The sequence below is a fragment of the Lucilia cuprina genome, chromosome 4, assembly GCF_022045245.1.
Source record: "Lucilia cuprina isolate Lc7/37 chromosome 4, ASM2204524v1, whole genome shotgun sequence".
In the NCBI taxonomy this organism is placed as follows: domain Eukaryota; kingdom Metazoa; phylum Arthropoda; class Insecta; order Diptera; family Calliphoridae; genus Lucilia; species Lucilia cuprina.
The window spans coordinates 9,519,085-9,534,836 of record NC_060952.1 but is presented as its reverse complement, the minus strand read 5'-3'; the positions used below and the strand labels follow the sequence as shown (position 1 = coordinate 9,534,836).

General features: G+C 32.8%; 2 protein-coding genes and 1 non-coding gene across 4 annotated transcripts in view; 2 read left to right on the top strand and 1 right to left on the bottom strand.

Annotated features, from left to right (window-relative positions):
• The window catches only part of LOC111675790 (protein PFC0760c), a 4,370-nt gene extending 3,061 nt beyond the window's left edge, over nucleotides 1-1,309 (top strand). Inside the window, exons 4-5 of the mRNA XM_046950009.1 lie at nucleotides 7-167; nucleotides 1,277-1,309. Coding sequence (XP_046805965.1) covers nucleotides 7-167; nucleotides 1,277-1,309 — 194 coding nt within the window. The remainder of the gene's footprint in view (nucleotides 1-6; nucleotides 168-1,276) is intronic.
• Nucleotides 1,118-1,189, bottom strand: Trnap-ugg. The gene has a single exon. It is a non-coding gene; the product is annotated as a tRNA-Pro (tRNA).
• An 8,299-nt stretch (nucleotides 1,310-9,608) lies between the features above and the next one.
• LOC111689934 (patj homolog) lies at nucleotides 9,609-15,135 on the top strand. Of its 2 annotated transcripts, XM_046949376.1 has the most exons (2): nucleotides 9,609-14,024; nucleotides 14,076-15,135. In XM_046949376.1, the coding sequence occupies exons 1-2, from the start codon at nucleotides 12,290-12,292 to the stop codon at nucleotides 14,852-14,854; spliced, it is 2,514 nt and encodes an 837-aa protein (XP_046805332.1). In that variant the 5' UTR covers nucleotides 9,609-12,289; the 3' UTR covers nucleotides 14,855-15,135. The 2 variants fall into 2 exon arrangements, with proteins under 2 accessions (XP_046805332.1, XP_023308165.2); XM_023452397.2 differs by having other exon boundaries at nucleotides 9,609-15,133.
• Nucleotides 15,136-15,752: the final 617 nt, after the last annotated feature.

Here is a 15,752-nt window from a genome sequence, read left to right as displayed (position 1 = left end):
CGGAAGGCAAATCATCTTCATCATCCTCATCATCATTTACATCACTATTTTCACTTGTCTCACTTTCAAATTCCGACATTTCTGGAACTTCAGTATCCGATTCATTCTCAAAAGATTCATTCGCATACCGTTCATCATCCGAATTCTCAAAGTCGGTCATAATTAAGGTAAGTTTTTTTTACAATTTTATTTATTTCGAAGACACAAAATCGACCAGTCAATCAGTTAGTTTGTTACGTTTTTTTTTTAATATATTTTTTTCTAAATTTGTCTTTTGGTTGTTGTTAAATGAATAGAAAACAAAATTTGACAAACTTTTCCAAAACTTGTAAATTTCAATAAATTTGTATTTATTGATTTGAACAGTGGTTCCACTAAAAACTCCTATATGCTTCTATCACAGATGTCATTCAATAATATATTCATAACGCGGTGCTATAGCAACGCAGGTGTTAACTTTGTATAAGTAAATAAACAATCATATTAATAACTATATATTTTATTCGTTAATATAATTTTTTTCTATTATTTTGTTGTAGCATATGTTTTTAACACTTTACATTTTACACTTGTTTCTCTTACAAGGACGTTGTGGTAGTTTTAAGCATTTTGCGAGAACTAAATTTAGTCGTAAAACAAGCTCTATTTTGTTAGAGAAACTTACACACACACATATATAATGGAAATTTACACCTCCTCCCATTAGTATTAACCATTCCTTTCAAGGTGTATCAATTATGAGGTAAATCATTCCATTTTGTTTGATAGCGTCGTTTATAAGAAATATTTTTATATCGAGTTTGATATTTTTGGGGATACATTTTCATAAAGACTTCACATTATTAAATGCGCCTTGAATTCTCTTCTATCCTTGTTGTGTTGTTTGTAGTTATTGTTTTTATCACCTTAGTAACGGGTGTGAGTATGTAACATATTGGTTTGACATTAAATTTAGAGCTTTAAAAGAAATGTCAATCATTGTTGTTTATTTTTCTATTTCCGGGTTTATGATATTTATTCATTCATATTATGATTATCAAATTATTCAATATTAATAATCAATTATGAAATGAGGATATAAGAATAATATTAAAAAAATAAATAAAAAAATATAACCGGGCTCAACCGGGATTTGAACCCGGGACCTCTCGCACCCAAAGCGAGAATCATACCCCTAGACCATTGAGCCTCCTATAAAATTGCAAAATAAATTTACTACAACTATTTAAAGTAGTATTGCAAAATTTATTGTTTTTTTATCTTTTTACCTTTTTAGTGCAAACAGTTATTACAAGACATCGCTATCTAAAAATAATAATGCACACGATCTTATTTGTTCAATACACCATAAATACTGTAGAAACAAACAAACCCACTGTTGTTGTTGTTTATCATTGACACTTTTAAATTTAGATAATTTTTTGCTTTCTTTATTTATGTTGCTAACTAAAAATAATCAATTTGATTTTTAATAAAAAAACTCTTTTAAACTCCACTCTGCACAGCTATAGGTATTTATACCCTACAACACTATAGTGGGGAGGGTATTATACGTTTGTGCTGATGTTTGTAACATACAAAAATATTGGTCAAATACCCACCTTAAAGTATACCGATCGATTCAGAATCATTTTTTGAGTCGATTAAGACACGTCCGTCCGTCCGGCTGGCTGGCTGTCCATGTAAACCTTGTGCGCAAGGTACAGGCCGCAATTTTCAAGATAATTTGATGAAATTTAGACCAAGCATGTTTTTTGGCACAAGGACGAAGCCTATTGAAAATGGTTGAAATCGGTCCATTATTTCACCTAGCCCCCATACAACCGTACCTCCCGATTTGAACTTTTTATGCCATAATTACGTCAAATATTCTGCTATGTCTCTAAAAATTGGCACAAATAAGTTTTATATAAGTATAAATGACACTGCAGATTTTCGTAAGGATCGGCCTATATTTGACCCAAGCCCCTATAGAAGCCCCCCTCCAAAAAATGACTTAAACGTCTAAAATTGACTTGTAACCATTTGTATCGCAATGAAACTCAACAAAACTAACTGTTATTTAGAAATATATCCTTTTCCCAAATTTACCGAGGATCGGCCCATTTTTGACCTATATAAAGCCTCATTTAAAAATTTGAGTTTTTTTTATCAATAAATGGCTTAAATATTTTGGAATTATGGTAATATTCAACATAAAAGTTTCTTTACAAAAAATAAAAATTTTAAAAATATACTCATGATGTAGGGTATTATATGGTCGGCCAAGCCCGACTATACTTTCCTACTTGTTTTATTGTATTATTTGGACTTTAGTTTTTTCTGGATCGATTCTTGTATAATTTAGTATTATTATAATGATCTGAAAATCAACTTATATTAAGATAAAAAAACTTATTTTGCAATATTTTTTTTTTTTTTGAATCGATCCATATGTGAGCATTGCTCCTTGTTTATTATTATTTATTATAAGTTGGTCCATGTTTCATTACATATATGTACATTTTTTTCAAATAACTTTTTCGATTATTTATATAAAAAATATATATTTGAAAAAAAAAAACGGGACCGATAAAAAATTTCGTTTTATTTTTGAAAATTTCGTGACTCGTTTGACTTTCGATTGGCTGCAGAGTACTTTCGGCCTAGCTTTTTCCTTTTTCCTCTGTGTATTTAAGGGGGTTGCTGACTAGTTAGCAAATTCACCCGGAGGCTTTGTGGACTATTGTCACACACTCATAATCGTCATTCTCTTATGTTGAGAGAATGTTTCCACTTCCTTATTTTGTTGGCTACTTGGTTTTTAAGGTTTCCGTTAAAAACAGCTCACAGTGGTATAGGAAAAAAAATAGAGGGAAATAATTCGGTAACTTCTAAACGGTTAATCCGATTTTAATGAAATTTGGTATGCACAAAGAGGAGGTGTTGTCGAGTTTAGGTTTTGAATTTGGACCTTATAGGCCAACCAGGGGCCCGGCGGGGGTTCTTAAATTAGGACACCTCGGCTATGTTAAATTTTTAAAACGATCCTATTTCTTCATTTGAGTTCCGATTTAAAAAAAATTTCGTATATAGAATCTCCTCATCGAGCACTATAAAAAATGTCGTCATAGCAGTAAATTATCTCTTATAGTTTAGGAGATATTCGCATTTGAAAATTAAAATTTTAAAATTTTTACTGTTCTTACTTTAGTTTTTTGATAATAGCGGGTCCAAATATTCCCGATTTTCGCCATTTCTTTTTTTATTCGCTTAACAACAAGTTTATATATCAAGCAGTGAAAGAATTATGTAAAAATCATGACTGAGTCCAAAGTTATAGGCATTTTAATTTAAAAAATTAAAAAAAGGCGATTTTTTGCCATTTTTTTGGGAAAAAAGTATCTTTTTCTTTTTAAGTTATCTAAAAAGTTTCTAAGAAGATGTATATAGAATTTATACTTTTTGAAAAGCTGACTTTACATAAAATACGATAAATGAAACAAAACCTAAAAATTTTTGATACCGAGGGGACCAGATCCATCCAAAAAAACCTATTTTTTATATAAAATTCAATTTTGAGCAAAAATTCTCAAATCGCATAGTCGATATCAAATTATAGTGACCTGTTTTATATGACCCAATATGTTCTTAATCATTTTGTAACGGGTTTCGATAACCCCGCCCCTGGTATGGATATAATAGGCAAAAAACCAAAAAATCCCATTTTTGGGATTTTTTAAAACTTTTTTGGGAATTCCGGGATTTCTAATAAGAAAATTCAAAATTTTTATTTAATTTTGGATTTTGAGTAAAAAATCTACCTAACTGTAAAATTTCATCAAAAAATATTCATAAATAAAATTTTTATTGCAATTTGAAAAATTTGTATCTTCGCAAAAACTGAATAAAAAACATTTTTTAATTTTTTTTTAAAAAGTATTCCTCGAATTTTTTAATTTTCAAAAATTATATACAGTTTTGAAAAATAGACAAAATTACCTTTCCATTGATATATAACATGCCTACCTAATGTTTTTTAAGTGACAAATTAATTAGGGAAAACTCAACATCTTTTAGAGAATTTATCTAGTACTATTATTTATCCATACATTTGTTAGGCATGTTTTACTACCTAAATTTTTATGAATTTTTACAGCCACTTTTTACGATTAATCTTTTATTCTTTATCCCTAAAAAAAATTAACAAGTATTTATTTTATATAAAAATAGTCTTTATTTATTTTTTTTTATAAATTAATATAATTTTGCAAAATAATCGGTATCACAGTAGTCCATATCTAAAAGATAAAGTAAATCTTTAAATTCATGAATATTTTCAAATGCTAACGTTTTGTAGCAAATCCAACGTTTCCTTATAGTAGATAAAACAGGATCAGAAGATAGAATCAGATTATTAAAAATATCTTCATTTTGAGACTGCCTAGAACACTTCCTTGAGCTAAACTGATGAATATGCTTAAAGTCTCTATTCCTCGATTCTTGGGGTTCTTCTGTAAGCTCTCCTAAAGGCAGAATATTATGTTTTATGATGACCTTTCCATGACATAATATCTTGTGAACTGTAGGTGTCATTTCTTTCCAGGGATATAATTCCAAAAGTAATTTAGAAACTTTTGTAGAATACTCTCCAAATTTTTATTTATGCTATTTATCGCCATTAGAATAATATTGACCTTTTGCAGTAAATCCATACTAATTCCGGTTATTTCGGAAGTAGTTTCAAAATGTTTAAAAAAACGTCTAGCGGTATTACCATCGTTTGTGCTTCCATATCCTGTGAGTGGTTTATCAATATTTAATCCCATCCGCTTTTTAAATTCCTCTTGAATTCTTCGTTTCTCACTGGCTCTCATTTCCATTAACTCCTTATTGTTATTTGCACTTTTGTTTGCATTTTCCGGTATGCTTCTGTACTTTAAATCATATGCTAAATGTAGAAAATGTTCCAGAAATCGTATGCGAGCATGTAGGGGGGATATTCCAAATTGTAATGTTTCCTCATTTATTGATCTTTGCTTGGAAATATTCGAAAATTCTGATTTTTTATCACCACATATGTAGCAGTACCAAGTAGATGATGTTCCTGTAATGGCATTTCCAACTTTCCCATCAATCATTGTAAGTTTTAAATCATAGGACATGTTAAACGAATAATTTTCTATTTCGATTGTTATAGGTTCCAAGTTTTTAATTTCTGCTTCAATACGATTTATCAAATCTTGCGTTGTTGTTTTGGATTCCTTTATATACTCAAAGCTTATTGGCCTACAAAAAGCTTTGGATCCTGGAGTCGAATTCTTCCAAATATCATCGAAACTGGTTGATGGAGAATCGCTGTCAGCATACTTTCGAATTCTTAATGGAACTAGCGATGCCATAAATACACTTTTATACTCGGAAGATGATTCACTTGTGTTGATTTGTTTATATTCCGAGAGTGCTGATAATCCATCACATCCCCACTTACAAATGAGTTGAAGATCACAAGAATTTATTTTTTTAGTTGGTCTGAAGAAAAGTCAGAAGCAATCCTTAAAGCAGTATTTTCGAGTAGAGCGCCGAGTCCAATAACAGCCTTCCGATCAGTTATTTCAATAGGAGGTGGTATAATGCTTTTCTTCTTTTCATTTATTTTGTCATATGATGGTAAAACATCCACTCCTTTTTCAGATAGCGCCTTTCTTAACGTTATGTAGTTATCACGACTTAATCCCAGCTGCAACATAAGCGCAATAGCTTCTTCCTCAGTGAACGTTGTATCAGATGATGGTGTGGGTATACTCTTTACAATTCTTTTCAGTCGTCTTGGTGATGCGGTTGGAAGAATATTTGCAATTTTTATGGCATCCAAAGGCTGTTTTTCTTTTCTTAACATTGCTTTAAAAGTGTCCGAAACTTCTTCGTTAGATAAGGTTTCTAGTAAAGTTGATAACCTTTTCCTCTTAGATTTTGAGCTCAAATCCTCATACTGCTTACAGGGAGCACCAACAGTTGATACGCAAATAGCAACTTCTACACATTCATCCAGCCAATCAGAAAATTTCGATCGAAATTTAGCAATGGAATACCGAACACTCTTCAGTTTTATATCAACTGATTTTATAAAATTTTCAATTTTACATATATCAGTTTTATCCACTTTATTTTTTATGTGCAGTTTCAATATATTTCAATAAGAAGTTCACTTTATCTTGAAAAGGAGCTGAAGAGTGTTCAAATAAAATGGAGCACAAATCATTTTTTTTTAGTACGATCGCCATGGTTAGAAAATTACAAATAATTACAAACAGATATAAACCTGTCTTATATATTAATTACAGGTACTTAAATTAAATTATTTTTTAAAGGGTTATGATATTCTACCTAATATGTCTAACGTATCCTTATGTAATGAATTTTTCCTCAATAGGTCACTTTAATAAGCTACCTATTAAAGTGACCTATAGGGGTAAAAATCATTACAGTTTAAAAAATAATACCTGAAAATTTTTTAATATATGTAACAAATTTAAGAGTTAACGTTATGGATGAAAATAATAGTGCTAGGTAAATTTTCTAAAAGATGTTGAGTTTTCCCTAATTAATTTGTCACTTAAAAAACATTAGGTAGGCATGTTATATATCAATGGAAAGGTAATTTTGTCTATTTTTCAAAACTGTATATAATTTTTGAAAATTAAAAAATTCGCGGATATTTTTTTAAAAAATTAAAAAATGTTTTTTATTCAGTTTTTGCGAAGATACAAATTTTTCAAATTGCAATAAAAATTTATTTATGAATATTTTTTGATGAAATTTTACAGTTAGGTAGATTTTTTTACTCAAAATCTAAAATTAAATAAAAAGTTCGAATTTTCTTATTAGAAATCCCGGAATTCCCAAAAAAGTTTTAAAAATCCCAAAAATGGGATTTTTTGGTTTTTTGCCTATTATATCCATACCAGGGGCGGGGTTATCGAAACCCGTTACAAAATGATTAAGAACATATTGGGTCATATAAAACAGGTCACTATAATTTGATATCGACTATGCGATTTGAGAATTTTTGCTCAAAATTGAATTTTCTATAAAAAAATAGGGTTTTTTGGATGGACCTGGTCCCCTCGGTATCAAAAATTTTTAGGTTTTGTTTCATTTATCGTATTTTATGTAAAGTCAGCTTTTCAAAAAGTATAAATTCTATATACATCTTCTTAGAAACTTTTTAGATAACTTAAAAAGAAAAAGATACTTTTTTCCCAAAAAAATGGCAAAAAATCGCCTTTTTTTAATTTTTTAAATTAAAATGCCTATAACTTTGGACTCAGTCATGATTTTTACATAATTCTTTCACTGCTTGATATATAAACTTGTTGTTAAGCGAAAAAAAAAAGAAATGGCGAAAATCGGGAATATTTGGACCCGCTATTATCAAAAAACTAAAGTAAGAACGGTAAAAATTTTAAAATTTTAATTTTCAAATGCGAATATCTCCTAAACTATAAGAGATAATTTACTGCTATGACGACATTTTTTATAGTGCTCGATGAGGAGATTCTATATACGAAATTTTTTTTAAATCGGAACTCAAATGAAGAAATAGGATCGTTTTAAAAATTTAACATAGCCGAGGTGTCCTAATTTGAGGACCCCCCGCCGGGCCCCTGGTTGGCCTATAAGGTCCAAATTCAAAACCTAAACTCGACAACACCTCCTCTTTGTGCATACCAAATTTCATTAAAATCGGATTAACCGTTTAGAAGTTACCGAATTATTTCCCTCTTTTTTTTTTCCTATACCACTGTGCAGCTGGCATTTCTAATAAAACCGATCATATTTTAAAAGCTTAACCCAGATAGAGTAGTCTGGGAATTCACATGTAAGGTGTTGAACCGATTCCCAACATATGTTCGATCATACAGTGCCCATTAATTTTACCAGTTAAAGGCCTAATAGAGTTCTTGCTATGCGACAAGAGTGCTCTACTCTATCTGTTGTCAGGTTTGACTCAAAGCTCAGTCATCTATCAATTTTTATAGGGTCAACAGGAAAGTGTGAATATCTCTTTTCGCAAGGGTAAGGTTTAGGGACGACCTTTTACTTGCGCATTTATTAGATATTTCATTTTCCCGGATGACCTCATATCCTGAACCACATATCAATTTAACGTGATGTTGTGTTAGTTGTGCCAATAATTGAATACAATTGAGAAGAAATTTAGACTTAATAACATTGGAGTTAAGAGCTTTGATTTCCGAGATTAAGTTTTCGGATTCTTCTGTTCTGTTTGTATCGAATGGTGTAAGGTTGTCATAGAGACAGTAGTTTTTCGGAGAACATTCCTAATCCCGTGTCCCTTTCTGTCTTAAAGCCATCAGTATAGATCAGAGGAGCTCAAGATTGCTATTTCATAGCACACGTGATAGGGTAAGAAAATTCTGCTAACGCTAAGTTTATACACATACACTATAGGTTTAATTCTTCTTCTTTTATAATGAGCAATATCAATTCGTTTGCTCTCAACTTGAAAAACAAAATCAAATCAGTTGCTAATCGAAGCAAGGCCTGTGCGGGACGTTTTTAAAATAGACACAGAAATACAACAACAAACTTTTGAGAAAGCCAGAAATGTATTTGATATATGTTTATATTAAGGGGAGTTATATTTAACATCGTCTCTAGGACTGAGTGCTGGATTTCAAACAGCCAGTGATTGCAAGACATAATTATCTTAGAAAAATATTATAGCTTTTTCGAATAACTTTGATATGTACGTTATTCAGACTTAATGGAGTGAGTAAGTTTCAAGTGATCTTTGATATAAATTATACGTTATGATTACAGCAAATGATGACGTTTATTCGCCTGCTATACACCCACTCATTCACAAAAATTACCTGGTAAAAATACATGTGCATGTTATATTTTTTTTCAAAACAACTCAGCGCTTTTACTATTAAAAGCTTTCTTTCTTTATCCATCCATCGAAAAGCTTTTACTATCATTATTTGGATATAAACAATAAAATAACAAATAAACTGCAGCCAACTTCATGGGTAAATAAACCTAAAACAAAAAGAAAAACAAACAATTTACGAACAAGCATAAAACTTGACACAACAGGATTTTGCGCATTAACTAAACTAACGAAAAGCAACAGAGTTACAAAAACAACAAAGTCAACGAGAGGCAGAGAGAATAAGAGAGAGATAGAGTTAAAGAATTTGAGTGAGAGAGTGCATGTAAAATAAGGAAATACCGTTACATTTATGGCTTAATGGCACGACCACATCAGAAAAATTATACAAACGACCAACCAGCAATTTAAACGGTTAAGAGACTTTGAAACGTGCGGGTGTTGGATATTTTTACGTTAATGTTGGCCGATAATAATCGAGGCAACTTAAAGTTGTAATAAAAAATAAACACAAAATATAAATATTAAAGCAAAAACTCAAAATATTTAAAGCGCGCGTAATTAATCTAAAAAAAATTGTGTGTGTCTTTATAAAAAAGAATCTTTAAATAATTCAAAAAAAAAAATTAAAAAAAATTATTTGTATAAAGCCAGCAGGAAAATAATTTAAGAAAATTTAAATAAAAAATTTTGTTAATTAATTACAAAAAAGCCAACAAATTTAAAGAAAAATTTGTTTAAAAAGAATTTAATCAATAATTTAAGTCTTAAAAAGTTTTACAAAGTGAAAATTTTTAATTAAAGTGTTAAAAGCTAAAAGTTGTTGGCATTTTTTTAGAGTATATTTAAATACACACCCTTTGTAATTTTGTAAATTTTTTCCATTGTGTTGCACATACATATATTTTATATAAATATATGTATATACATGAGAAAGTACATATATACATACATACATATATATTTTTATGAGGTCAAAGGTAAATGTTTGATATTGTGCGTGGTTAAGAAAATGGCCTGATTTTTCCTTTACATTCTTCAACTAATTAACTGAAAATTAACAAATAAATAAGATATTTATTAAACAATTTATTTGTTATTAAAAAAAGGTTAAAACCCCACCCACTTAAACATTACTGCTGTTGTTGGTTGCTTTTGTTATTAAAAGGAATTTAACGAGCCATAAAGTTAAACAGCCAAAGTTATTCGACTTATAGCAAGAATACTTTCACTTGTGTAATGTATTGCCAAAAAGGAAAAAACCCCGTTTGTTTCTTTGTATGTGTGTGTGTGTTAAATATTGAACAGCTGGCCTAAACATTAGCCTAGAAAAAGCCAAGAGAAAAAAGCACATTACTTTTACTAATATTATTTGGAAATAAATTTGATAACTTGTTGGTAGAGAAAAGGCAAAAACAAAAAAAGTAAAATTGGCAAAACATGTTGGTCATATTAATGTACTTGGCAAAAATAGGGGCTAAAGTACAGGCAGAACAGGAGACACATATTTCAAACACAACTTAAGCTTGTCACACACAAACGAGCTAGAAAGGAAATATTTGAAAAACTTTGTTGTTGTTGTCCCCTTGACAAAGTTTGACTGACATCCGTTTAACAAATTATTAAGATACTTGTAATCTACAACAATAACAACAACAACTACCACAATTGCAAAAACAACATTATCATTATCTAGCAGTGACAACAGCAACACCAAGAAATTAACATCATTATTGTTAATAATCAACGTTTGTTTATATCGGCAACCAACCATATTGTTAACGACATCATTGACAATTTGCCACATTAATATGTGAGAAGACGAAACCCGCTTTACAAAACCCCCCTGCCCCCCGCATCTATAAAATGGTGCCAATGACATATAGACCTACAAACAAGCCGCCATTGTTGTTGCCTTTAAGTTGAAGGAAAAACGTAAGGAAAAAAAACAAAGAAAAGGAATGTTGAAAAATTCTATAATCATGCCACAAAACTAATTAATGTTTAAAACAAACACATTTACATAAAGCTTAACTGTAAAATACACACTCTCTCACACATAAAGACATTTACATAAACTCATATAAACCGTTACACACATGCTAATCCTTATAAAAAAAGAGAGTTATTTAAAGCTGCAGAGAGAAAGAGCGAGTATGAGTAAAAACATGTATTATTCAATGTAAATAGAGCGGAGTACGTGTAGAACAAAGCATACGGAGTAAAGGAAAGGGAATTCGTACTAACAGGATGTGTAACGGTAAGAGTTAGCAACATTTATGTCAACGTAAGAAAATACAATATAAAACCAACAAGCAACAACAACAATATTAACAAGTACAACATTTTAAAGAAAGAAAAAAATAATAAACCGCAAAACCATAAACAAACAAAATTAAAAAATTCGTAAGAATTTCTTACAACCTGATTGTTACAAAACTTGAACCCACTAGAAAAACGTGGTTTTTGGCCAAAAATAATTTAAATCGAAAAAATATGTAACTAAACCTTAAATATTAAAAAACGTGCAAGATTAAAGCTTAAATCGAAATGGTTGTTTTATAATCTTAAAAAATTAAGAAGAAAAAATAAAAGAAATTACGGTTAAATTAGTTTTTCCAAACGTGCTTGTTAAAAGCAAAACATGAATGAATAAAAAAACGTAACTTACAAAAAATGCGGTATTAACGGTAAACGGCATAATGAACTTGTGTATTAAAGGGCGTGTCAAATTAGCGCGATTTTAAAACGAAAAAAAATCGGGAAGAAAAAAAAAGAAAAAAAAAAAAAAAAAAACGCGAAACGTACGAATAACAAAATACTATGTCTGTTGAATATCTACAAACAGTAGCAGCAACAACAGATGTAACTAACAACAACAGCAGCAGCAAACATAATTGTGAAAATCATAAGGAAACGGAAAACCAACAACACGAAGTTGTGGAAAACTCAACAAAAACAAACTGCACAGAAAACGAATCAGCAGCCAGGGAAGCAAATATATGACGTACAATAAAACAACAACAAGAAACACAAACAAAGTATATACAGCAGCAGCAACAACAAAAGCAACAAACACATCAACATTATCAGCATCAACATCACCAAGACTATAAATTTAAACAAACTTCTAAAAATTTAATCACAAAAAATCTAACAAAAACATTTCCAACATTTGAAACGACATCAGCAACTTCCCTGGTTTGTTCACGTCATGTTTCTACATGTCCACAACATACTAAGCATCAGCAGCAGCAACAGCAAAAACAACATTATCAAAAACAGCAGCAACAACAGCACCATCATCTATATCACTCCAAACAGCAACAGCAAAAACAACGAATTCAATACTTTACGCCAGTCCAACCTGAAGAACCCCTCTATGTAAATATGGTTTTAAGCACCGAATGGTCTCAGGTAGAAGTTATCGATTTGATTAACGATGGCAACGGTTTGGGTTTTATTTTGGTGGGCGGCCGTAGTACCGGTGTGGTTATTAAGGCCCTAACGCCCGGCGGTGTGGCGGAGCGTGATGGTCGCTTGCAATGCGGCGATCATGTACTTCAAATTGGTGAGGTGAATTTGCGTGGTTTTAGTTCCGAACAGGTGGCCACGGTTCTTCGTCAGACTGGAGCTCAGGTTCGTTTGATTGTAGCAAGACCGGTGGAGTCAACAGCCACCGATTTCCAACATCAATTAGCTAGTCATGCACCAATTATTCCAACTAAGCTCCTCTCCGACCCAGAAGAATTGACGCGGCATCTATTTCATCAAAGTAATGCGGAAGAGGTAACGGCGGCGACTGGTGTTTGTGGCAGTGTCAGTATCAGTGGTATTGGTGGTGGCGGTGGCAGTGGATTATCTGCCAATTTCTGTTCCTCCTCCTCTCTAGGCCATAAAGAGTCGTCTAGTCATGATTCTTTACAGCAACAACCTCTTACATTGAATCTTAATTTTCCTCCTACACCCGATACAGAATTGGCAGATTTACCACTGCCTCCAATACCCAAAGAATTGACCACATCGGCGGCTACCCAACGCAACTATCCCAAAGATTTGGACATTGTACCATTTTCCATAGTATCACCGCCTTTGCCTCAGCCTCCCACATCGGCAGCCACAACAATGAAAACTAGCGTTAGTACACCCCATCAAATGGACCATATAGAGACTGTGATAGCTGGTATAACTACTACTCAAACTACTGGCACCTTATCGAACGATGATAACGACGAGGACTGTTGTTCGATTACCTCCTCCAATTACTTGGATTCACCCGAAACAGAAACATACGAAGTTAAACTAAGAAAAAATGTCTATGGCCTAGGCATAACGGTGGCGGGTTATGTGTGTGAAGAGGAAGATCTGTCGGGCATATTTGTAAAGAGTATCATAGAGGGTAGTGCCGCCGAAATGAGTGGCCAGATACAAATCAATGATCGCATCGTTAAGGTGGATGGCAAGACTTTAAGCGGTGTAACCAATCATCAGGCCGTGGAGATACTACGTAATACGGATATTGAAGTGCACCTTACACTGGAACGTTTCCTAAGAGGGCGCAAGTTTGAGCACTTGCAAGTAGCCTTAACGGAATTGAAAATAGCTGTGGATTCACAGTCACAGGTTTCACTACCGCCCTCACCTTCAATAGCTACTCTATCATGGCTGCCACCCAGGTCTGATGGCGACTCAATAGCCACTGATGGTGGTGCTGTTATAATGGAATTTGGTGATTTACCCTCAAGAGAAACGGTGGATTCGCAAATGTCTCATGTGCTGGATAAAAGTGATCACAGTAGTGTGCCGCCAGTAGAAACTTCCAAATCACCAACAACCACTCCTGAAGCCAAACCTGTTACGTTGGCTAATGGCACGACTTGTCATGCAAAAGACATCGTAAAAACGCCAGAGATTAAAGAGAAACCTGTTAATGGTTCGCTGGGTTCGCGAACACCCACCATAGATAACTTTACCGACTTGTTGGGCAAACAGTATACTGAGCTGATACCCGTGGGACCACTGAAATTAAGCACTGACCTGTTGGCGAATTCGGTTTCTCAAACAAGTGCATCGAATGCCGAACAAACGTGTCCAAGTGTGGAGGCTTTAAAGGTCGCCTGGAAAAGTGAGTTTCCCGACAGTGAAATTATAGTAGCCGAAATAAATAAACTTTCAGGTCTAGGAATCAGCCTAGAAGGCACCGTGGATGTAGAGCGTGGCATTGAGAAGCGACCCCATCATTATATACGCTCGATACTGGAAGACGGACCGGTGGGACGTCAGGGCATTTTGAAACCCGGCGATGAGCTGCTGCAGGTCAACGAATACAAACTTCAGGGTCTCCGGCACACCGAAGTGGTTAAAATTCTCAAAGAACTGCCTTCACATGTCAAATTGGTATGTGTACGCGGTGCTACGGCGCCGTCTATTATAAATACTTCCCAAAATCCCGAGGCCTTTGAAACGAGAAGTCTTCTGCCCGGCGGTCATCAAAGTTTACAAAACTTGATGACCAAAGCCCAGTCGGAAAGTTCTTTGTATACCTCTAGCACTGCCACTCTAACGGATCAACAACGTTCGAAGTCATTGGAAAATGTATCTGGCCTGGCTCTTTGGAGTTCCGATGTAACCATTGTCGAAATTGAAAAGACCGAACAGGGTTTTGGTTTCTCGATACTAGACTATCAAGATCCCTTAGATCCCGAGGGCAGTGTTATAGTAATACGAGGTCTAATACGGGGAGGTTCGGCCGAGACCACCAACGAAATATTTCCCGGCGATCGTTTGGTTAGCGTTGGAGAACATTCACTACAGGGCCTGGATCTCGACGAGGCAGTAGCCATATTAAAAGGTATGCCTCTGGGCCTCACCAAGTTGGGTATCTGTCGACCACTCTCAACATCCGATAGCAATATAGCATCACCCATAGGTGAGGGAGACTCACCGAGCACATAGTTTTCAATGGATTTTTGTTGTAAGTATTACGTACATATATGTATGTGTTCATACATATGTATATTTGTTAAGTAGTCAGTCATTTATGTACTCGTGTTCTTGTATTAATTTCCGTAAATCATGTTGAAAGTTTAATTTATGACCAAAATAATACCTATAAAAGCATTCGTTACCTTTTTAAATCTTCGTCAGGTTTGAAGCATTTACGTACGTATGTTTTATTATTATTTTTAGTTAGTTCTTTTTTGCGATTTTATATGACTCCTAGAGGGATTTGAAGGAGTATGTGAATGAAACGAATAAAATGAAAAGTCGTGTTTTTTATTGCCTTTCTATCTACCTGTACTTGGTACAATACTAGTACATTAGGAGTACATATTCATTCACTCATACAGTTACTCAAAACTCTTCGTACACTTACATACATACATAAATTATTGTGATTTTCCTGCAAAAAGAAATAAAATGGTAAAAAAAAAATACTTGACATGTCACTGACAAATGTTGCAAATCAATAATTCTTTTATTTTGTTTTCGTCTTGCTATGTGTTCCTCTGGGTAGCCCACTTGTCTTTTTTAAAATTTGTATGTTTAAAGGAAAATTAATGTTGTAGAGAAGAAAGTTGTGTTTGTAATGTACATTGTACAATGACTTAGGATAATGAAGATTTTATATTTTTAAAATTATGTGCTCAAAGACGGCAGGAAGAACTTTGCAAGTGACAAGTATTGTTAGATTTTTGGTTGTACATTGTCATTTGATTTTTTCCCTTCATCTTTTCTTGTGTAATCTGTTTTTTATGCCTTAAAGAGATTATGATTATTAAAACTATTAATGTGTATGAGTTTGTGGAATTTAATTTGCTTAAATATGAATTTAATGATGGTTATAAACAAA